We start from the raw sequence: 25,748 nt of genomic DNA on the forward strand, positions 1-25,748 counted from the left end.
GAGAATAAAAGTGGTCCTAAAACAGAACCTTGTGGTACACCATTAGAAATGTTTAACCACTCAGAAGACAGTCCATCAAAATGAACACATTGGGACCTTTCAGAGAGGTAGTTCACAAACCAACCCACTGCAAGGCTGGATATGCCAATACTGAGTAGCCTCTGCTTTAAGATGCGATGATCAACGGTGTCAAACGCTTTGGAAAGGTCAATAAACAGAGCTGCACAACTCTGCTTATTATCTAAAATACTAGTAATGTCATTCACCACTTTCATTGTGGCAGTGATGGTGCTGTGTTTCTTTCTGAAGCCTGACTGATGTTTAGACAGGATGTCATTTGTACATAAAAACTCCTTTACCTGTTCACTCACTAGGCATTCAAGAACCTTAGCCAGAACTGACAATTTAGAGATTGGCCTATAGTTATTTAAAATAGTTGCCTCCCCTCCTTTCAGTAAAGGCAAGACATAAGCAGACTTCCATACTTTTGGAATTGTATTTGTGCTGAGGGAGAGGTTAAAAAGAGAAGTAAGAGGTGGAGCAATAAAGTCTGCAGCTATCTTTAAAAAGAAGGTTCTAAGTTGTCCGGGCCAGCCGGTTTCTTAGGATCTAGCTTAGATAAGGCTTCATGAACAACATTGACAGTAAAAGGAGTACAACTGAAAGGGTTTTCCAGACCACGTTGTTCAGAGTCACAGACTGTAGTGTTCACAGAAGCAGAGTTAGTCACAGAATCAAACATAGAACCGCAGGACACAAAATGCTCATTAAAGCAATTTAGCATAGTGGCCCTGTCCGATATAGAGCCAGATGCTGTGGTAAGGCACGGAGGTAGCTCATTACGGATCTCACCGGTTGATATCGATTTTATTGCTTTCCAAAATTTCCTAGGATTATTTAGGTTTTCTGTGGTAACTGACAAATAGTACTTCGACTTTGCACTTTTGACATTTGAAGTGAAGCTATTCCTTAGCTGCCTAAAATGCAGCCACTCTATCTCTGAGCCTGATTTCCTAGCCTTTGCCCAGGCCTTGTTTCTCTCATGAAGCAGACTAGACAGCTCAGCATAAAACCAAGGATTGTCTCGTCCCTTTACTCTAAATTTACGCAGGGGTGCATGTCTATCAATGATCTCCATAAAACCAAGATAAAAATAAGACCATGCGGTTTCCACATCAGCACACAGATCGATTTTACCCCAATCAAAATCAAACAGATCATGCACAAAACCCTGCTCCACAAAATGTTTTATGTCTCTCTTGATGATAATGCGAGGTTTAACCTTTTGGACCTTAGTGTCCCTAATTGTGGATACAACACAGTGATCGCTCAGATCATTTGCAAATACTCCCACAGATGAATATTTATGGGGAACATTAGTTAAAATTAGATCAATTAGGGAGGATTTATTAGGGGACTTAATATTTGGGCGAGTAGGACTGTCCACAATCTGAGTAACATTCATTGAGATACAAAGGTTTTTAAAATCCTCTGACACTGCAGTTAACCAGTCCCAGTTAAAATCTCCAAGTAGGACTATTTCCTTGTAGTCTAGTTGTGATAAAAGATTTGCTAGTGAAGACAAGGAGTCTTTGACAGCTGAGGGGGGTCTGTAACAACTCACTACCATGACCTGTTGACCCTTTGCCACTTCTATATTTAAGGCTAAAAATTCAAATTGCTTACTGATCGATTTGGAAACTAATGTGGTTACACATTTCAATTTCAATACTTCCAAACTCTCTGTCCCGACTCCCGAGTCACCAGCTGAACGTAGCCTCTCGTTAGCTTACTGCTACTATTAGACACTGCGCCCTGCCCACTCTGTTGCCAGATTTCAGAGAAATAAGCAACCAGGTCTATGAAAACAAGCCCAAAGAAAGCAACACATACATAATGTTGTGTAATTTTAAACCAAAACTAAGTCCTCAGGATGACTTTAAGACGTGAACATGGTCATTTTTGTTTTGTAACATTAAATAAAAAAATAAAAAAAATTATAAAAAAGAAATCCCGATCCCCGATTTTTTGAAAATCACGTGATCGGCTCCGATCCCCGATCACGTGATCGGATCGGGACATCTCTACCCTCTATCCTTAGACCCTCACATCGTACAAGGAAAAACTTCCAGAGAAAACCCCACAGTTTAAGGGGAACAAATGGGAGAAACCTCAGGGAGAGCAACAGAGGAGGGATCCCTCTCCCTGGACGGACAGACGTGCAATAGATGCCGTGTGTAAATCGAAGAGATAATACATTTTACAGCATAGGTAGTCCAAATGTTAGGAAATGCATGCATCTATAATAAGAAGATGAATCTACGAAGATGTCAACAATCCTGTGGAAGCCATCAGGGAGGCAGCATGACGAGACCCAAGGCAGGACCGCAGAGACAGGTTTAGCCACGACCCGAAGTCCACGACTTAATCCAGAACTCAGGATAGAGGATCCAAGACCAGATCAGTCTCGACTCCGGATCCCGGCGTAGATATAGACGCAAAACAAGAACAAAAATTGCCGGGTTAATCGGAACAAGAGAATACACAGACACAGACAGACAGACGGAAGAACAAGCACTCCCTTAGAATAGGTTGAGGGCAAAGGGTAGCAAGTAAGAGAGTAAGAAACATAAGTGGAGAGGCACACTCAGGGAACAAGGTCCCCACTGGAGCTGGAAATTGATGAGAGATAAGGAGGTACGCTGTGTCTACGAATCGTAACACTCCCCGGCCTGTCTAAGCCACTCTACAAACCGTTTCCCTCTAATAAAACTCGAGAGGTTAGAGAGATTATGCTTCATGTATAGCATGCAGATGCTTATTGCATGTCTTACAAGCTATTATACTGATGCTACTGCACATCATGACTCTGCTTTTCATTTGCCGCACGCACACAAACACACACACACACACACACACACACACACACACACACACACACACACACACACACACACACACACACACACACACACACACACACACACACACACACACACACACACACACACACTAACTGACGATGGATATGGTCTATTTTTAGCTCACTCTTGAATAATTCATTTCGGATGGAGATGGCACTAAGACACACACACACACACACTGAACATTATCATCCATACAAAGGTGATTTACAGTGCTGTTGTCTCAGAATACTAACCTGTTTCTACACCCATAAATCGCTGCGTACATCTCACACAGTTCTTGTTTTGTGCTCAGGTCACCAAATCAAAGCTTTATAGGTGGAATATAAAATGTGGATGTCATACTCATACATTGCTGGCTCGCTACCAAGTAACGTTAATTGGAAGAAGTGTCAGGAAAATGACAACAAGCGTTATTTAAAGAAATCTGAAATATATAAATTTCCTTTATCTTCTTGAAATATGCAAAGTAAATTAAAGTAATTAGTTGAAGTAGTACATCTACACTGAGTTGAGTGGTGACATTTCAGCCTCTGACTCTTTGTGTCTGTCTGCAGGCGCTGGACGTGGACCGCAGTGTTCTGTACAAGATGAAGAAATCTGTGAAGGCCATCTACACGTCTGGTCTGGGTGAGTCCTCCTGTCTGTTCTTTATGTTTGGCTTTCCATTTTCTTATCTTTCACTTCAGTCGGAAGCCTTTAAAGATGTCACTTAGCTCCTTTTCACGATGAAAACAATCAAGACATTGATTTCATATTTCTGATATCTCTTTATCAAATGACTATCTCTTTGAGTTTGGGGTTTAGTGGCTGCTGGACTGAGTTAGCATACTCAGCTATTTTTTACATTTTATTCTATTTATATGTCTTTGACATAGTATAATGAGGTACAAACTAAAATGCAAAATGGATAAACATTTGAAAATATGATTTGATGCATCCATAATGCATTTGTTCCACTGCCTTGGAGTTAGAGTTAGGGAGGGGAGTTTTTGTGTTGTTATTACCGTGCTCATTGTGGCTGGTTGGGCCAGTGTCGGGTGTTTGCAGTGTCTTTTGTTTGGCCGGCCTTACAGTTCCCCGCAGAGAGAGGGGGAGAGAGGGACCTCTGAACAATGTGCTGAGCACGTCTTTTTCAGAACAGTGTGAGCTCTCTTCAGAGGGGCAGCTGTCCGATCCAGACCCCCAAAGGAACAGCTGGGGAGGGGTACACGCTGCGTTTTGTGTGTGGGTGCTGAGGCATGGACACACCTCACTTTGCATTTACATATAGGAAGTGCCTTTTGGTGGCTACAAGATCCTCTATTTTGTTATCCCATGACATAAAAGGCTGGTATTGCGAGTCAGTATGTGTTTTCCCGTTCAGCTGCCAGATTAAATGCACCTGTTGTTTATACCGTGTGTATATATATATATATAACCTTAATTTCAATCTATACTTTATTGCAGGAACGTAGACCTGTATGACATTATCCGGTGTTTCAGGCAGTATTTTTCTGTCGAAACAATTGTGAGAAAGCACATTTTTGCCTCAAAGTGTGAAGCTTGTCCAGATCAGTGTTTAAAATAGAAACACTGTATTATCTGTGGGAATGCTATCATTCACAGTTCTCCAAGGGAATCTCTGCCAGACTCTGATCTGTTTTGAAAACAAACAAGACGACACTCTGGAGCCCTTTTGTTTTATGCCATTGCCAACCCTGTAACTCTAGGGTACTTGGTAGAAATCACATGATTAAGATATAATGTATGTTCCAAATATAGATTAAAGTTAACGCCAATTTACTGCAGATACAGTAGCAACAATATAATAGTTGTATGTCAACAGCTGATCAAGTTATTTTAATGTGAAAGGGGTTGCTGTTACTGACAGAAGTAGAGATAGTTTATACCTTTTCAGCTCAATTGTGTTTCAGCCTCTTTCCGCTCATTCAGTCAAGAAATAATATTGGCAGTAAACAAATATATATCCCTTTTTTAGCTTTTAAAAATCATGCAGGTAAAATGTATTCCTAAATTAGATGACGACTGTATTTGCCCAAGGAAAATGTGCTTTGCAATCACAGAAAGCAAAGACAACCTATACTTACTGTTGCTGCTGACACGCACTAAGCAGCTGTTACACAGTACCTAAAGCAAACCGTAAAGAGAGTGAAAGCATGTTCTTCAGAGATGATGCGTGACAAATCCTGAATAATGAGAAACACAATAGGGAGCCTCAACACGGACTGCCTCAATACTCAGAGATAAACTGTAGGTATGACAGGCTGTCGAGCCCAAACCCTGGAAGCATATTTTCAGCTGTGAGGAATAGTAGTGATGCCATTGTTATTGTTATTATCATCATCATGCGTCGCTTTCCACCTTCTTCTCCAGTAGGACTCAGATGAGGGTGTTGCACTTGTCTTTTCCTTATACATGTGGTGTTGTTTTGTTTCTTTCCGTTAACCGTCAAGTGGGAAATAAGTTTTTTTTTTTTGTGTTGCTCTTAGTATCCTAAGATACTGTTATGTTTGGCTGTGAAACAAAAAAAAAAATATATATATTATTATGAAAGGCAGACCATCTATTTGTATTTATTTTTGTTTTTTTTAGAAAGGGGCAGGTCACATCAGATTTTACTCTTCTCCCTGCTCCTTTTCGCTCAATGGTGTTTTGGTAGAGTCATGTTTTGTGGCAATTATTGTACATTTGGTTTTGCGTACCATGAGCAGGACAAATACAAAAGAAATGAAATGAGGAGGAGGAGAGGATAGGGAGGAAGATGGAGGTGTAGTTGGAATGGTTACAACCAGAGATGCTGAGCAAGCAATCTAATTTTGTAGCAGTGAATACAAAAAATATTGGAATTGCCAGTTAAAGAAATGGGGAAAATACAGGAATGGCTGCACAGATGAGCGAGAGAGCCCCATGTTGCTGCAGGGGCCTGTCAGGTTGTCAGATGTTTGGTTTTGATGAATAAACCAGCAGCAGCATTTCAAACCGCTGAAGAACCTGCAGCAGAGCTCTTCGGACAGACGTGCCAAAGCTGCTGTACAGGTAACGACTCGAGGCAGACCTATAGGTGGGCAGGAGGGCAGGAAGTCCTGAATAATGCAGACAATGTTGCATCATTGAAAACACTCAAACTGATGGCTGCCATGTCTTTTAAGTTACGGCTGCACACTCATATATTTATTTCTTGCCTGCAAGGTAACTGACTGTTTAAATGAAGAAAATGTTTGACTTTTTTTACATTTCTCGAAATAAGGCAATATGTGTTCTTAGCTATTTTCACGGCTAATGAAATATAGCATGTTTTCAATTTGGGCTCGACATTGCAAACACAGCCTTTCTCTTTAATATTTACACATATCCAAAAACCTGTTGATATCCAACTTTGGCATAATAATTAAAGTATGTATCTCCTTTGACCAGAAATGTGGTGTGTTTGTGGCAAAGTTCTGAAGAACCCCCAATTGAGATGCATATACCGAATGAGCTCTACACATGTTTCTTAATCCTGAATAACATCGTGTCTTAATCAGAAATGCTGCAATTGGAATAAGGCCCTAATAAAGGAACATCTAAGTGGAATATGGTGTTAACATGACCCATATCTCATTTGGAATATTGTCACATTTCTGAATAATAATGGAATATTAGATGTGCCCATATTGTAAATGAGGGTTCAAGTGTTTTTTTGATAGAGTTGTAGAGCGATATGGAATTGATATGAGCTCGGCCATATGTTGTGTGCGCGTCAAACGTTGACCCGTCAGAACAGAGTGTGAGCGAATGAATGTGGGAGAGAGGAAGCAGAGACCAGTCTGCTATCTGGTGATTAAACCCTGTGTGTCACTGTTTGTTTGTGAGTGAGAAAGAAAGATAGAGAAACAAGCCTATTGGATGTCAGAGAAGCCTCAGCAGGGACTTATACACTTTATAATGTGTTTTTTAACAGTAAAGATACTGTAAAAGAGGTTGTTAACAACTGTGTATGAGAAAGTCATTTTTGCCGGGTGAAAAAGTGTGTTTTTGTCTGTTCAACCGCATCATGGCCTCTGTCCTTCAGATAACACAAGCTTATCATTTCCCGAGGTCAAGCAACAGGAATCTTTTTTTTGTGTCTCTCTGTGTCTTACACTTAGTGCCAAACAAACATTTTAAAGTATATCTCTTACCCTTTAGATGGGCCAAAACCCACTTACAAAGTTTAATCTCATGAGGAAATATGTAAAATTGTAATGAACGTAACCACATGTATAAAATCACTAGTACAAGTAAATGCAGAGGAACTCTTACTAGTTAAATAAATGAGCTCTCAAATGCTAATAATAGGCTTAAGCTTTTATGTGCGCAGCTCCACTTGCTTGGAACAATCTTCAGCAAGAATTGAAACTGAGCAATCTCATTCCTCTGCATGTTTTTAAAGCTAGGCTAAATGAAATGCTCGTTGATACTATGGACACTTGTAAATATCTATAACTATGTAAATGTATCCTGTAAATATAATGTATGATGTCCTTTATTGTTTCATGTGGAACCTATATGCTGCAGGTCTCTTGAAAAAGAGATCTATGATCTCAATGGGACCAATCTGATTAAATAAAGGTTTAAAATGAAAAGGAATAATTCATTTCCAGAAAAACAGCGCAATCTGGTCAGATCAGCTAAACTAAGATGTTGTCAGTAACAAAATAAGTAGATGGTGTTATGCTACCCGTGCCTTAAGACACTTTCAGTAGTAGTTCACTAGTTCTCAAATTGAAGTTTGGGATCCTCACAAATGGTCGCATAAAGCAATGCTCAACAGTGATGTCTGATGACAATGTGCCACAGTTAGAAATAGATTTGTTGTAAGCATTTTAAGCATCAAAATGGTACAATAGTAGTGGGTGTTCAGCGTTTATAAATGGCATGTAATATTGACAAAAGGTTACAGAAGAGGGGGTAGTTTTCAGAGTCAGTACCTGTTAGCATGCAAAAACAATGTTACTTTAAGAAAGCTCTTTAACATCAGGTTAATGCACTGAAAATGTGAACATGTTGAACCGCATTGAATTAGCAGGTTCTGTTTGCAGTGTAGACTAAAGCAAAGGCTGCCTCTGCCCTCGGTGTCACTGCTCTTGGTTTACTTGCCGTCTTACTAGAGTAAAGTACATACATATTTTGGCTTGTAATGCACTCTTTTTTTGGGTTGAAGCTGCTCTGCAGACTGCATTTGTGATGCGTTTCATGTTTCAATAAATACACATGTACTACATCACTAAGCAGCCGGGGGTAGATTGGGCAGTTAGTCGGCGCTCATGTGCCACTTCAAAAACAACAGAGCCGCAGCCAAACAGCTGGAGCTGATATGTAAACAGTGGAGTGTGTGGTCAGGTTCAGTGTCTGACACAAAACGCACTTTTAAAGTTTATTATATGTGCGACTCATTTCACTGCTTTGAACCACAAGCTGTTTTATAAGGCTTATTTAAAATATCATTAATCTATGAATTGTTGCGTCAACAAGATGCAATGCTTGTTTTGGCCCAACAACTATCTCCCAAAGATACTGTAGGTTGTTTACTAAAAGTCTAGATGACAAATATTTATGTTTTTAAAGCTGCTTAAAAAACAACTTACTTAATTACTGGTTTAAGGTTATGACTGAGTGATAATAATTGGGTGTGTATTTTTTTTCAATGCAACTTCACATATACTATATTTTTTAAGACTAAACCATTAACCACTCAATTGAACTTTATTGTCTGTGTTCTCGAGGCAGTGGGAAAAAGTCACTATCTCAGGTACTTTGTAGTAGCAGCTGTTCAAAACCCTCATTTACCACTTGTGTGCTGAGTCTTGTCGGAGCTTTATCATCAGCTCAGCTGCGGTTTAAATTAGATTTGTCTGATGTGAGGAGGTCGGCAGGTAGTGACTCAGAAGCTTTTAGCTTTCCCCTTTTAATAACATGATGGATATCTCTGCAGCAGAGACATGAGCTTATCCAGCTCCATCAACAAACCTGACACATCTGTGTGTGTGTGTGTGTGTGTGTGTGTGTGTGTGTGTGTGTGTGTGTGTGTGTGTGTGTGTGTGTGTGTGTGTGTGTGTGTGTGTGTGTGTGGTGTGTGTGTGTGTGTGTGTGTGTGTGTGTGTGTGTGTGTGTGTGTGTGTGTGTGTGTGTGTGTGTGTGTGTGTGTGTGTGTGTGTGTGTGTGTGTGTGTGTGTGTGTGTGTGGTGTGTGTGTGTGTGTGTGTGTGTGTGTGTGTGTGTGTGTGTGTGTGTGTGTGTGTGTGTGTGTGTGTGTGTGTGGTGTGTGTGTGTGTGTGTGTGTGTGTGTGTGTGTGTGTGTGTGTGTGTGTGTGTGTGGCAGATAAAAAGCAGTCATGATGTGGCAGCAGGTGTCTTTTACCGACATCTCTTTTTTCCTTAAGTCCTTTCCTCACGCCACCCTCAAATCCTTTTCTGTCTCTTAGTGATCGTTGTCATAGCAACAGTCCCCAGTGCTCCATCCCTCCGCTGCTGTCCCGATGTCATTAGCTGTTATCAGCTGCCTACCCTGGCGTGAAGTGAATTAAGTGGAATCATCTAGGCCTAGCCCGGTGGTAGATTAGGTCGACTTTAGACACGCTGGGAGACTTCTGTCACAGCTGCTTTATGGGTCCCCCCTCACTGGTAACTGACTGGGGTTATTTTAGAGTTTGGGGGTTAAATCTGTATATATTTATTTTCCTCTTCCTGTCTTTACATTTCTTTTACCGTCACTTGTTTGTCTCTGTCCCTACCTGTCACTTCTGAGAGTTGTCTTCACCTCTCTCAGTACAATTATTAATAGAGTGAGGATCAAAATATTCTTCTACCTCTGGTGTTTTTAATCACACATACAGGCGAGGGTGCAGAAGCTATTCGAGGTAGAAATATCAGGATCATAGCCATTTAAACGTTGCATAAAAGTATATACAAATGACCTTTCTCACATCACCTCCTTCACCATCAAGATCATTGGCAAATAACTTTCTGTTGGCTTACTAATCAACTTCATGACTATTTTCTTGGTGATGGTCAGAAGAACTAGTTGAACCAGTCAGAGTGATGCAGGATTCTTACCTCCCTCATAAGTTGACATCTATAATAATGTTTTTTTTAATTTTTTTTAATTATTATTAAGTTATATGCAGCTATTATTAAGCTGCATGAGAAAACTGCAGCATTGTATCGAAGAGACTCCTCACCTCATTGTCCTTATTCCAGAAGATTTTCTTACACTCAAATATCAAATATAATATACAAACGATCACTTGTGTGCAGAAGCAAACCTTGAAATGTAATGGGAGGAAAATCTTGGCCTCCTAGAAGAACACCATCCATTATTCATACCCAGAGATTGTTTATTGAATTGTAACAATGAAAGTGAAAGCCCTTAGTTTGATTACACTAGCCCATCCAAGCTGACGTGTGTGTGTGTGTGTGTGTGTGTGTGTGTGTGTCTTTCAGCGCATGTCGAGAACGAGGAGCAGTACACTCAGGCCCTGGAGAAGTTTGGAGAGAACTGCGTGTACAGAGACGATCCGGATCTGGGTTCAGCTTTCCTCAAGTTCTCCGTCTTCACCAAGGAGCTCACTGCGCTCTTCAAAAACCTGGTGAGCCTACGTTGTGTGCATTTGGGGGTGGAGTAAAATCTTCTGGGAACAAGCAAGATTTCCATCCTCTCCTCTCTAATTGTCTCCATCCCATTGAGTCCCTGTGAGTCTCTAACTAGCACACACACATCGAGCACATACCGAGTCCAGCTGGAACTTAAAGCCCCCAGGGAGGTAGCTCTAGTTTTTCCATTGAGGCGGCCAAAGAGCTACTGCAACACAACATATTTCCTGGATCTAAATCAACCTGATCTCTTAAAGCCAGTTTTGTTGTACTGAGGCCAGAGCTTTATTGGAAAAACCTGACACCATCATGTGAGGTCTGTTGCTTCCGCCTTAGACACTGTATCGACTCACACTGAGATCAGGAGATTCTTTTTATTAGTGTTATCTCAACACCTTATATTAAAGAAATATGAGCTGCCTGTCTGAGATGTAATCTCTCGAAGCTTGAGCTCTCGCTTCCTAGACTCCACGTGCAGCAATACACACAGGGGAGGTTCGTAATGTTTTATAATGGATGTATTTTAATAATGTAAAATTGAAATGTGCAAATAAAGATGGTGCAATTGCTGCTGAGGGGGCACACTTCAACCCAATAACCCGTATTGCTTCAGTGTTGGATATTATCACCATCTTTACTGTTCAGAAAAAATAATTAGATTTGTTTTAACTTTTGCACCCAGCACGCACGCACGCACGCACACACACACACACACACACACACACACACACACACACACACACACACACACACACACACACACACACACACACACACACACACACACACACACAGATGTGTCAGGTTTGTTGATGGAGATATATATATATATATATACATATATACATATATATATATATACATATATATATGGGCTGTCAAGTTAACGCGTTAATAACGCGTTAACGCAAAAAAAAATTAACGCCACTAATTATTTTAAGCGATTAACGCCTGTGTATTTTTTTCGTCGGCAGCCCCGTAGTTTCAGAGCGCATAGAGTTTAAAATAACCCATTACAAGCTGATTGTCTGAACAGCCCCGCTCCTGCCGCCCGCTGGTGGCAAGAGCCCACACTTCCAACGCTCACACGGCAGGCAACCGACTGGCCACTGGGAGAGACCGGGAGTGTGTGTGTCCAGTGGTTGGTGTTGTGTGTGTGTTGGTGTGTGTTGTGGTGTGGTGTGGTAGTGTGTGTGTGGTGTGTGTGTGTGTTTGTGTATGTGTGGTGTGTGTGTGGTGGGTTGTGTGTGTGTGTGTGTGGTGTGGGTGTGTGTGTGTGTGTGTGTGTGTGTGTGTGTGTGTGTGGTGTGTGTGTGTGTGGTGTGTGTCGTGTGTTAGTGTGTGTGTGTAGTGTGGTCGTGTGTGGTGTGTGTGGTCGTGTGTGTGTGTGTGTGGTGTGTGTGGAGATGCGAGCGAGAGAGAGAGACCTTACGTGCATTACCGCAGTGTGAACGTGGCTATTGTTGTTGTTAGCATCTGGTGCTAGCTAGCTGCGCTAACGGATATAAGGAGCTGTTTAAATGAAAACAGAGGAGCGCTCTATCCACACAACTGCACCGAGCACTTGACTTGATGCAGGAAGCAGACAGCGGGACATTGTAGGAGAAGTCAGCACACTCATGATTGCAGCAACATGATTGCAACGTCCAGGCAGCTCCCGTTCGAGCATATGCCTTGAGTTGCACATAGCTCCAACGATCACACACACACACACACACACACACACACACACACACACACACACACACACACACACACACACACACACACACACACACACACACACACACACACACACACACACACACACACACACACACACACACACACACACACACACACACACACACAATTTGTATTGTATGAGAGGTTCCAGGTTGAATTGAGGCGAATATTTGTAATGTTCAGAGGTTGTTGTGTTTAATATTCATGAGAATATTTGTCATTGTTCAAATGATAATAAACATTAGCATAAAGCATATTTGTCCACTCATATGTTGATAAGAGTATTAAAAACTTGAAAAATATTCCTCTAAGGTACATTTAGAACAGATAAAAAATGTGCGATTAATTTGCGATTAATCGCGATTAACTATGGACAATCATGCGATTAATCGCGATTAAATATTTTAATCGACTGACAGCCCTATATATATATATATATATATACACACACACACACACACACACACACACACATACCATGTATACATCACTTCAGGGGACATTACATTGACTTACATGCATTTCCTGGAGACTTATCCTAGCCTTAACCATAACTAACACATGCCTAACCCTTACCCTTACCCTAACCAAGTCTTCACCCTAAAATGAATGATTCCTCTTATGGGGACCTCCAATTTGTCCCCATAAGGGAGGCGAGTCCCCACACGTGACTGTGTAAACAGGTATTTAATTTCAAACCTTTATTTATACAGATAAATCCCATTGAGATCATTGATCTCTTTTCCAAGGGAGACCTGCTTAAGTAGTTCCACATGAAACATAAAAACATAAATAGAACAACAAAAGGACATCATACAGCATCATTTACAAAATTATCCACATAAGCAGCAATAGCTTCTGATTGACTAACATCCAACCGAGCTTTAAAAACATTTAGTGGCACCAGATTGTTCCGTTTCCATTTAATTTGCAGACTATTCCAAGACAGAGGAGCTGCGCATCTAAAAGCTGTCTTCCCTAAGACAGTCCTAGCAGTTGGCACATTTAATAAAACCACAGCATTCGATCTCAGGCAGTAGCCACTTACAATTCTCCGTGAGATCAGGGAGCAGATATAAGATGGAAGTTTCCCTAGCATGGCTTTGTATATAAAAATGTACCAGTGACTGAGCCTCCGTACAGTTAGTGAAAGCAAACCAGCCCTTGCATACAGGGTACAGTGATGGGTTAATGCTTTACAGTTTGTCACAATAGTAATGCTAGGCCACACACACACACACACACACACACACACACACACACACACACACACACACACACACACACACACACACACACACTTAAACAACACACTTAAACAACACACTTAAAGGATTGACTCTCAGTGGTGTCGGGTGCCCCTGACTTTTAGGCTCCTGCAGGTTTTAAATCCTCTGATGTAACCCTTCAACTCTTATCTGTCTCTCTCCTCACCCTCCTCCAGTTCCAAAACATGAACAACATCATCACCTTTCCTCTGGACAGCCTGCTGAAAGGAGACCTCAAGGGAGTCAAAGGGGTAAGGAAACAAAACAGCATGGTCTTGTGTTACTCTACTACTGAGCAGAAAGTGTTCTACGAGGAGATGAATGCTCTGTCCTCGCGCCTCAGTGAACACCACACGTATAGTATCACAATGAGGTGTTATTAAAAGGTAAATTGGGTAAAGGCTAGATTGATTGAGGGTTACCAGAATACACCTAGCTTCAAAATCGAGAAATAAAATCCCAAACTTTATTTACCTCTGATCATTTACTGACGTGAGAATTAACATGACGCCTGCAGTAACTCAACATGATGAAGTAGTGCAAAACTGTCAGCATGGAGCAAATGACCATCACTCTATAAAATGTGTTTAATTTTGAGTGCAGTCTCCAATCAATCAACATCATTTATGCTCAAGTGGAAGCATGCAATCACTCAATCGAGCAGGTGAAAAGGTGTCAGCATGGGGCTGATATTAACTCAGCGTTACATCACATTTTGCCTGTATCATCAGGGTGAACCAGTTACTGGATCATGTTGGGGATAATGATCTAATCAATGAAGTTGGCAAACAGTAATATCTGCCTCTGAAAGACTTGAACACAGTTAAATGCAATGTATTCCTGCTTTAAAATCTTATTTTAAAGATATTAGGGAATTATAAATGTGTGGAAACGTTTCAGTGCCAACGCCAAACTCATAATTTTGAATAATAAACTTTAAGAAATTGATGTTTTTCCGCAAAATCCTTCCCCAAGATGTTCTGAATTGTTATATAGTCAGGATTCTTTTATGTATTAGTCCCGCAGCGGGGTAATTTACAAATTGAAGTCATTATACAAGCAGGCGTTTAAGAATTATTCCCTAAAAACAGGAATTGAGAATTGTTAAAGCAATTTTGGAGGGTATTTTATGCCTGCTGATTCTGCGGACTTCACAGGAAAAAGAGGAGGGAAACAAAAGGAATGACATGCAACACTTCTCCCGCCCAGCCTTACCTTGTACTTGAGAGTTTTTAATAGTTAGTGCGACAAACCAAAAAGGTATTGAGGTTTAATACACAGCAGTCAGTCAGCCAGTCAGTCATGTGCGTCAGCGAGCGGACTGAACCCAGACAGACTCAGGTTAACAGTCCCTGCTGCTCTGTAATGAAATCAGCACTCGTTACTGTCTGCCGCTCTGTGACCTTTCACTCTGCAGGCACATGATTGGCTGCAGTTTCTACCGAGGTATGATACGATTAAGCCAGCTCATTAATGAGGCTGGTTGCTATGGATATGGCGGTTGTCCTTGTGACCCTCTCGACTTCTGGACTGTTTGTCCCTCTGTTTTCTTCCATTGCTCTTTTGTGCATCTCAAGCTTTTCTTATTAGCTTCTATCTGCTTCTCTCCTCGCTTTTTAGTTTTTTTTACATCATTTCTGTCTCTCCCATTATTTCTTTCCCTGTGTTTCCTTCACTCTGTCCCCGCCGCTGACCCCTCACTCTGTCGCATCTGTGAAGCTTACCCGCTTATTGCTCATTAGCCATCTGATGATTCCTATTACCCAAAATGACATGGGGGGGGGGGCTAATGAGCTGCTGGTTATGTCATACCTTAGGGCACACACACATTTACACACACTTAAGTTAATGTCACCACTGTTGCAATGTCATTAACCTCAGTGCCAGGAGAATCTAGACATTCTGTGATGATTATTTCTCCTCTTCCTTCATGGCTACATCTCCCCTCTCAACTCCAAAGCCCAAAGCAGTTCCCTTAGCCTTCCTCTTCAACATCTTCCTCTTCCTCTGTCATTATCCCACTTCTTCACTCCTGTCGTCTCCCAGGGGAAGTACTTGTTAGGAGAGGCGAAAGCAGAAGAAGCCCAGACCTGCATGAAAGGCTGTAGTGAGAGCAGGATAATATTGGGTTGATATGCACGTCCTTAGAGAGGAAGAGAGATGTATACAGAGTCATCATTTTGATGTGTCATTATCCAAAAGTAAAAACAAGATTCGTATATGAGCTGTGTGAAAAAATACACCTCGAGTAAATGTCAGTAGCATATATTTACGACTTCAACTTAGTTTAATAACTTTTTTCGGGTTCTTTTTCAGGTAAATGCCAAGTTATTTTAAGATATTTAATCTTCTGTCAATGCATAAAAAGTGCAAACTGGTATCCTTAAATGCACTGCAATTACGTCTGCTGTATGTGGCGGCTATAATAGCCACCAGTCGTTTTCATTTGATTTAACTTGAGACCTAATGGCTTTCTGTTTGCCGTTATTCTCTCCGAGCTTGTTAATATTCTGCCAGTGCTGCCTCTGACAATGAGTGTGATGAACTAACCCCGAGGGGGGGTAGCCACTAATGGCTCTATGATTAGAGGGCTACCACCTAGCAACCCATCACTGATGTTCAAATCTACCTTTTTCCACCTCATCTACCTCCATGGTTCACGACAGAGGGCAATTCAGAAGCAGGTAAAGTGTTTCTGTAAAGACATTTTGTTTTAAAGCAATATTTAGCTATAGTATATATTCAGGCCAGGGTACAGCTCAGTTAGTGCAGCAGTAGCATAAACGCTTGGTGGGGTCCCTGGAAGACCCAGGGGTGTTTTTACTGAAGATAAACACACTCCATCAGTGGAAAGTGCTGAGTCCACGAGAGCTTTCTGCTAACAGCGCCTTTCAGAGTGGACGAAGCACATGCATGATGTCATACCGCTCCTCTCATCCCCTGCTCATTGACCAGTCTGTGTTTCTAACCCACCATGAGTCACAGCAGCTTATCACCGCTCAGTTACAGTGTCTGCATAGTTCCTGCGCAGTCTACTGTGTTTGTGTAAGTAAGGAGTCGTGTGAGGAGGGGGTCTCAGTGTGGTTCAGTGGGTCGTGAACATCCGAAACACCCACACATGCTCGCTGTATGAGATAAAGATAAGCTTGGAATACTAATCAGCCACATTTATTTGCACAATCTGCCATCAACTACATCAGCAGCATCAGTCGTTTTTAAAATAACTGAACATACATTTAGAAACAGCAGATATAATAAAGGGTCAGTTCAATCCATTTATTACAAAGCACAATTTCTTTTTTTACTTCAAGTGGTATCTTGGTATGCAAACTTTGGTTTTATTTGCCAAGTTTTAAGAGATATCTTTCTCTTAGTTTTTCGTCTTTACTTCTCATATGATGGACTATAGTTTTTTGCATTAAAAAGAGGTTTTGGTTGCTTTAATGCTAGATAACCCTAGCTTTAAATGGGAGAACGTCTTTTCTATAATTTCGGTGAACTGCCATTACAAATATTCACATCCACATCTACAGATCCAAACTAAACTCATTACTGCAGTGGGGAAAGGTGTGAGGAATGTGAAACAGGAACAGCTATTCATGGACATGTGTGGTCGGAAGGTAGGAAAAGGTGATACATTTGCGAATGGAGGCCCTTTTCAAGGGCACGACATTCCTCCTCCGCCCTTTGGATTCAGCCAGACAGAGAATCAGGGCGCTAAGAGCTCGCTGCTCCTTCAGGGAGAGATTTGCCCCGTGCTCTGGCCTATTCTGCTCAGCCGGTCCCTGCCCAGCAATGCCTGATTCTGGTATTTTTAGCCTTTGTTACCATTTTTCTCCTCTCTGGCTATGACATTTCCTTCCGCTCACCCTCTCTGTTATTTCTGACTCTCTGCTGACCTACAGTACATTCTTTTAGCTGCTTCCTCTCTTGCTTTGGGCTTTTTTCTTTACAGATTTGCGTTCTTTTTGGTTTTCAGCTTTTGTGTGTTTTTATCGTCCTTTTATGCTCTCTTTCCTCTGGTGGTTTGTGCTCTTGAGCTGGTTGACTGCCTGGCTGAGTGCTCCTTGGCGCAGTGAACTGGGCCGTGTTCCTGGGGGCTAACGGGGTGAGCCTGCCACTCCTCTGCTGTTGGAGTGGAGGTCAACAGCAGGATCACAGTCCACTCTGGAGCTTTAACAACGCACTGAGGCCATAAGCTGCCTGGTAGCCGAACAGAAATATGTGTGCTTTTCACATTCATGGACAGAAATGCACAGTAAACAGTAATTGTTAGTATGTTCTAAACATCAGACTTCCATGCCAGGATTCAGCAGGTGCTAACTGTAGTTGTTGGTATTTATTCACAAAGAGACGTCTAAACTCCGGGGGCAGACTCCTGGCGTTCTGGCTCTGGTATCGGACAACAATGAATTTCAATGCATTGTAGTTTTTACAGCCAATTACACCCAGCGATGTCTGCTTTTGTTTCACATAATCGCTGTTTAATCAGCCCCGCAGTGTACGCGGTGTTGTTTAATCAAGCGCGTTGCTCAAGCAGCTGTAGAGAGCACACCCATGACAATAGGAAGCATCACCCGTTGTCAGTGTGACCATTTCAAAACTCATCTGCCTTCCCAAAAACCCTCCACACAGTAATCTTACACAGCTCCTCCACAGCTGTAGACTGCTCTGCACCTGTGAGGAGGATGATTCAGATAAACGATTCACGCCATAATGAGACACACACACACACACACACACACACACACACACACACACACACACACACACACACACACACACACACACACACACACACACACACACACACACACACACACACACACACACACACACACACACACACACACACACACACACACACACACACACACACACACACACACACACACATACACATACACATACACATACACACACACACACCCCCACCCCCCCAGAGAGATACAGTAGCATTGCTCATTAGTAGGAACATTTTTGTCACATTTGGTTAGCGGTGACAGTGATGATGTTGAGATCTTTGTGATGTGGTTGCTGTGAAGGTGTTTCAATGATTGTCTAATGGCCTTGTGGTGGAAGTATTCCTTTAACTGTCTGGTCTATAAAGTGTCCTAAATACTGTAGGTGTCAAATACCTATCCCACATCCTCAAAGCACAACTGAATATTGCCGGCTTCCAAAAAGTGGCCTGGAAGGCTAGGAATTGGTTGCCAATTTCTAAAAATGGTCTGTTCATACTGTCAAACCCTTCCTTTATTACTGCACTATATTTTTGACTTTTGTTCACAATTTAATTTGTCTGCTTGTTTTTGACAGGATCTGAAAAAGCCTTTTGACAAAGCCTGGAAGGACTACGAGACAAAAGTGTAAGAAACCTTTTATGAATACTTCAAAAACTACTTTTCTTTCATAAATAAAACCAGTGTGTGAGTTAATTGATTACATTGTTGTGCTCCCTGCTGACCCAATGCTTAAACCTTGTTATAACACAGCAATCCTTATTTTAGATTAATTTAAAGCCACACGTGTCAGTATGTTAAACTGCAGTTTGTGTCCTGTCTCTGTCTACTTGTCTCGACTAACTGCTCCCCCCCCCCCCCCCCCCCCCCCCCCCCCCCCCCCCTCTAACCCCCATCTGTGATGATCTGTCAACACATCTGTGATGTGAATAACTCGCCTTCACCATCACCTTTCCCTCTCCACACTGAGACACCATTTCCACTGATTGTGCATCCAAAGGACACGACATTTTTTTGCACTTTCATATATTTTACAAGCGGCAAAGGACATTCTTTACTGAAAGGGTAATGCATCTTCTCTCCAAACCATTTCAATCAGACAGTGCGGGCTTTGTACGAAAATCCAGTTTCATCCTGATGCTGTATGACTGTTTCGACCGTTTTCCCTTTTGCATTTGAGCTTACTCTTTTGATGGTGAAAAGAAACCATCAAAAGAGGCCAGTTTTCTGCCTAATTGGAAAACACCCCCAATGTCTCTTGCCGCTCTCTTCTTTATCAATGATCCTCCGGTCTTCTCTGACTTCTCTGCAGTCTGCTGTTTTATATTCACAGACACAAAGAGATGCATCATTTTGTCTCGCACAGTATTGATTTCTCAATCCCTGATTTGGTTTGCAAGCACTTTGCATCCGACTCTTGAGTTTGGAATCCATTTTCAGTGTTCTGGTCGGGAGTTGTCTCGTTTACAATGCTGTTCATTCAGGAAGAGTTCCTAAAATAAGTCAAATTATCCCTATATTTGATGCGTCTTCAAAAGTTCTTGCGTCTCCTGTCTTTATTTCCTAATTGGTGGCTCACTTCCTGGACTGACGGCACTGAAAGGGACTTGGTTCTCAGCCCGATCATCAGTTGAACACTTGGCAGGCGTCCAAACAGCCTGGCGAACACGTGTCTCTCCATTAGTCTCAGCCCGATGATGTTGTAACACTCTCAGCGCTGAGGATTCATGTGCTGACAAAGGCACGCTCTGTACTCGATGAAATTAATTTTGGCATTATGCACTGAATGGCAAATGTACGAACCAAAACTAACTTTACTTTGTGGTTCATTTCACTCTGGTTTTCCAACCATGTCTAAAACAATTTCCTTGGTAAAACAGAAACTGATCACTGTCTCCTCCCACTGCGACTCACAGTTGATGACAAACACATAAATATCAAGTCAGTGTCTACTTCATGAAGCCTTTGAGCACATGACAAATAACACATGAAAGTAGATATTGTGCAATTGCGAAGTTTGACAAGTTTGATTTCTGCTTCCTTTTAAAAGTGTTGCAACATCATTGTAGCGCTTTATGCCTTCTGAATGTGAAGTTTCATGAGCTCATATCTATTCACCGTAAAACAAATATGTAATATTATTACAATATTTGTTAAATATGGAGCTACAGCCTGGGTCTATTAAAAGTTCGCAAAGTCCACCTACCAGCACAGCTTGATGCTCATGAATCATGATGAAATCTGTGGAACAGCTTGCAAACACTGACACTCTTGTCCCGTCTCTGCGAGAGGGAACAGATTGCTGCATCGTCTTCGTAGGGAATATGCTGTCAGAAAAACAGCATATGGAAAAGAATGCCCTGTTGCATGGTCTTGTGCCCCCCCCCGCCCTTGTGTGTGTGTTTTGCGGATTGCTTTTTACAGATAGCCTACTGTATGCAGAGTTTATGGTATTTGTGAAAAATCAGCCCTGAATACTGACTGGCAGGTAACCTGGGCCCTTTCTCATTTCTCTAACTCCCCTCCTCGACTCCTATCCTTGAGACTTAGTCCCGCCCACAGGAGATGCGAGCCGAGGAGCCGAGGAGGGGAACCGAGGAGAGAGGAGGGGAAGCAGCAGGCGGTTAGAGAAATGAGAACTCCTCTCCTCTGAGCGGTCATTTTAAAGAGACGTCCATTAATGATGACAAGAGGCACAGCAGCCCTCTGTCTGATGGACAGCTGTGTTCATGATGACTTATATATTTACTTTGATTCATTCACAGTGCGGTATAATGAGACAATAACAGGCTACAGATGCAGACACACACACACACACACACACACACACACACACACACACACACACACATATATATATATATATATATATATATATATATATATATATAATTTCAGAATCAAACAGAGCACTCTCATAATAACGTAACACTATCAGAGACTGGATATATCCCCCCCCCCCTCTCCTCTCTGGTCGCTACAATGAGGAAAATAAATGATGGGCCAAAAGTTGTATTTACAAGTATTAAAAGTAAGCAGAGGACACCAAACCAACTGAGACCTGTCTGTCCGCTGCATCTACGCACACACTGTACCACACAGACCTACACCACACACACGCACCTACAGCGAACAGCCGTTGTGTATTTTATTATGTGAAGCACTAAGTGGTTTTAGAAAAATATCAACTCTTTGTTTGTAGATATCTACTAAACTACAGCAAATAAAGAGAGTAGGCCTGTTATACTGAGTGATATATATTATACACACTGCTCTGCTTTCTGCACGGACCTCACAGCTGTTCTCTCTGGAAACATCGCGTCGCGATGAGAGCAGTTAATAAAATAATATCCAGGGGATGCATGCAGAGCTGTCATTGGCTGAGATAAGTCCGGCCGTCCGTCACGACTCTTTGAAACATCTCTGTTGCCGGAAATGCATCCACGAAGGAGCCGTGGAGGACCGTGGAGGACCCATCAGTGTCTCCTCGGTTAGAGCTCCTCCAGAGAGCCTCCTCGATGCTCGATCCTCGGTCCTCGAAGTGCATTTAGAGAAATGAGATGTCCTTCAACATGGCGCGCTGAAATTCATTTCCGAGTCACTACCGGAGGACCGAGGAGTCGAGGAGGGGGATTTGATGAAATGAGAAAGGGCCCTAGTGTTTGAAAGATTTCACCTGAGGCAGGAATGAAAGAGTAATCAAAATCTTAAACTACTTATTTCCTTTGCTCATACCAGAAACCTATACCTAACTTTTTACAATACATAACTCCCTTTTTAATTTAAACATTGAAGTATAAGCATGGCATAATTATCGTTACGCGACACACCCTCCAAATCCCTACATTTCCTCCAACAACAAAGTCAGCAATAGAGCTGATTTTCCACAAAACCACACGGTTTCCCCCATGTTTTATGCTACTGCCATGCATTTGCTGTTTGCTCTTTGACCCCTGTGATGTCACTTCCTTCCAGCACCAAGATAGAGAAGGAGAAGAAGGAGCACGCAAGGCAGCACGGGATGATCAGGACGGAAATCAGCGGCGCAGAAATCGCTGAGGAGATGGAGAAGGAGAGGAGATTCTTCCAGCTGCAGATGTGTGAGGTGAGTCTGACTAATTACTGCAACTATCTGTCAAACCTAGAAGAAGTTTGTGTAGTTCATAATGTGTATACACTTTTGAAATACAAATCTTAGATTACATTTATGACGTGTGTGTGGTCTGGACCTCTGTGATGTTTGACTTTTAATGAAGCTTCACTGGAAAGATGTAGACTTCTGCTTTGAAGTGTCTGCATATGAGATGAAAGGGATGAATAATGTTTGAAATGGAGCTGCCTTTCCCTCCGACTGAACCTGGCCTCATGCTGAATCTGTATTCCATGTGTTTACAGTATCTCCTCAAAGTCAATGAGATCAAAATCAAGAAGGGAGTGGACCTGCTGCAGAACCTCATCAAGTACTTCCACGCACAGTGCAAGTAAGACAGAAATCTTGCAGGGAAATGGGATCAGTTGCATACATACTTATTAAACTAACATGTTTCCTGTTCAGTTTCTTTCAGGATGGTCTAAAAGCTGTGGACAACCTAAAACCTTCCATAGAAAAACTGGCCACAGATCTGCACACGGTGAGAAAAACGTCCACTCTTTCACCTTCTTTCTTTCGCTTGTCTCCCTTTCCTCTGTTTTCGGATCACTTGCACGTTGGTCTGGCAAAATAATCTTGCATTATTTTATTGTTTTGGGTCTTGTTGCATTGTTGGAGGAGCCTGGGACTTAAGATTTCCATTTCCATATCTACACTGTAGCTACTGTGCTTATGACAATATAGCCTTCTGAATACATTTCTGACCTACTGCTAAATGATGAACCATCCAGATCTCTCAGGTCTTCAGGGACTGGTCAGCTTTCTGTCTCCAGAGTCAGAACTAAACCTGGAGAAGCAGCGTTCAGTTATTATGCTCCAAATATCTGGAACAAACTCCCAGAAACCTGCAGGTCCGCTGCAACTCTGACTACTTTTAAATCCAGGCTGAAGACTTATCTTTTTGCCGCTGCTTTTAATTGAAACTGAGCCGTTGTGTTCATCAGTAAAGTGGAACTTCTGTGTGAACTATTCATATCATAAACTGCACTGTAACTTTTTATTCATGTATTTTTTCTTTTAATGTTTCTTTTATTGTCTTTTACTGTTTTTAAATGCCTTTGTCTGAATGTCTTTCATTTTTGTAAAGCACCTTGAATTGTCTTGTGTTGAAAGGTGCTATATAAATAAACTTGCCTTGCCTTGAATCTTGAAATGTTTTCTTCATGACAGATAAAGCAGGTGCAGGACGAGGAGAGGAAACAGCTGACTCAGTTACGAGACGTCCTGAAGACAGCACTGCAGGTGGAGCAGAAAGAGGTAACACACACTCACGAACACGTAGCACTGAGGGTCTTTTGAACATCAAATAACAATGTCAGTCAAACATCATATTTTAGGTTTCTCAATTCTTATACATAGTTTAAAATCTGATTTATGATAAGTATATACAGTCCTCAATCTATTATCTTTCAGCCCTTTTTTAGACTGCGGGTCTGTGGTAGAAGTTAAATCTGAGGTGATTCCCATTTGTTTTATACATGCATTGCTATGATCAATGTTCCACTCCACATGACTGAGTGGAAATGATTTGTAACTTATACCAGCCTTTTGCTTAGCGAGCCATTAAATAAGCAGCTCCTGGTCTCACCTGAAGGTTGTTTTCTCCTTTCCTCCGCTGCCTTCGTCTTTTGTGAAACAAGTCTAGGAGAGTAAGTGGATTTCATGGAAAACATGTCTGTGGTTGTGTGCATTCTGTTTCCATTGTGTTGTGTTGCTTCTGTCGTTGTGCTAGATTGATATTTGTTATGTTCTTTTTAAATCCGCATCTGTTTCAGTGCTTTTTATTTTAAATAACTTTTCAATGAGAAAAGCTTAAGCTGCATTCCTGCTCCTGCAAGATTATCCTGTTGGCTGTGTGTGTCTGCTGATAACAGCACACACCAATAGAATCATTAAAGCCACATTAACGGCTGCCTTCTGAAGTCTGTTCCCCGTAGTGTTTCCAGACAGGAAATGACGTCACTCGCTGGCCTTTGTTTGGTCCTTCTTTTACACTTGTGTGTTGTTACATTGCACTCAAACCTGAATATAAAGTTAAATGCAATCAAGTTTAATCTGTTCAAACTGCTTACAGGCTTACGATCAAAATGGGATTTGTAATTCTATCCTGGAAGCTTTTTGCAAACTGTTGTCGCAGATTTAGATTCAGAGGTGTAAAAGCTTCTATTCTTGTCTCATCCCCATGTGTGCAATATCATTCAGGCTGACAGCCATCTTTTGTTGTTCATACTCGCTTCTAAATTCTCAGAGGAGCAGGAGACTCTCCGTCAGACATTAAATCAGAGCCATTTACCGCTTCAGTGGCTCCTATAGACGGCAATTTGAATTTGCAAATCCTTCATGTAGCGCCTGCTTTTTATTTAGTTTTCTTTGTTTGTTTGTAGGCATTGATTTCTTGTGTCTGTTTCTTTGTGTTTGCTTTCCCAGGATTCACAGGTGCGGCAGAGCACCACCTACAGCCTGCACCAGCCTCAGGGCAACAAGGAGCACGGCACGGAGCGCAGCGGCTGCCTCTACAAGAAGAGTGATGGGTGAGTGGCAAATTAGCTCAAATGATCAGTTGTGGTTGTGTAGGGGTTAAAACACAATTTATGTGAAGTAAGTTCCCATTGTGTGTTGAGTTCTAAATGTGTTATATAATATATTAAAATAATATAACAAAGGGAAACAAAGATTTTAACTTATTTTAAATAAACAATAATGTATCTACTTCAACTTGCTGGTTACCTTCTCATTTACTCCACTAGTTGTTAATGACACATCACAATTTATCTGAGCCCAAGGTGATATCTTTTAAATTGCTTGTTTTAAATATTATAATATAAAATCAAACAAACAAGAAAAAACAGACAATCATCAAATCCTCTTTTTGGAAAAGCTAGTGATTTTTAAAAACCACAAGAGAATAATCATTTATCGAAACCTTTTGCGATTCATTTTCTGTGGATCAATGGAGCTGCTTGCTTCAGGTGATCTCACTTGTTTTTTAAATTATAGATGTGAATACACTGCTCAGTCTGTGTGTCATAACTAATGCATCCTCTATCATAACATGTGATCATATTAAATATGTTATCATAAGTGTCTGCTCTGTGAGTTTAGTGTATGTGACTTGTTACCTCTGCTGTCTGTGTCACAGGTTGAGGAAAGTGTGGCAGAAGAGAAAGTGCACAGCGAAGAACGGCTACCTCACCATCTCACACGGCACAGTGAGTACAACACTTTCAGTTGCACAAGAACAGGATCTATGTGTGTGTCCTCGTTAAAACAAATACACACATCACACTTAATTTAGTCACACACATTAAAGTGTCCTTTTCTGGTAG

General features: G+C 41.5%; 1 protein-coding gene across 2 annotated transcripts in view; it reads left to right on the forward strand.

The window, feature by feature from the left end:
- asap2a (ArfGAP with SH3 domain, ankyrin repeat and PH domain 2a) overlaps positions 1–25,748 on the forward strand; it is a 64,397-nt gene that overhangs the window by 22,689 nt on the left and 15,960 nt on the right. For both annotated transcript variants that reach the window (XM_034111378.2, XM_034111380.2), the window contains exons 2-11: positions 3,482–3,554; positions 10,388–10,533; positions 13,707–13,781; positions 18,850–18,899; positions 22,248–22,377; positions 22,668–22,753; positions 22,828–22,903; positions 23,593–23,679; positions 24,850–24,953; positions 25,562–25,631. In XM_034111378.2, coding sequence (XP_033967269.1) covers positions 3,482–3,554; positions 10,388–10,533; positions 13,707–13,781; positions 18,850–18,899; positions 22,248–22,377; positions 22,668–22,753; positions 22,828–22,903; positions 23,593–23,679; positions 24,850–24,953; positions 25,562–25,631 — 897 coding nt within the window. The remainder of the gene's footprint in view (positions 1–3,481; positions 3,555–10,387; positions 10,534–13,706; positions 13,782–18,849; positions 18,900–22,247; positions 22,378–22,667; positions 22,754–22,827; positions 22,904–23,592; positions 23,680–24,849; positions 24,954–25,561; positions 25,632–25,748) is intronic.

Source organism: Pseudochaenichthys georgianus, chromosome 22 (genome assembly GCF_902827115.2).
Source record: "Pseudochaenichthys georgianus chromosome 22, fPseGeo1.2, whole genome shotgun sequence".
Classification (NCBI taxonomy): domain Eukaryota; kingdom Metazoa; phylum Chordata; class Actinopteri; order Perciformes; family Channichthyidae; genus Pseudochaenichthys; species Pseudochaenichthys georgianus.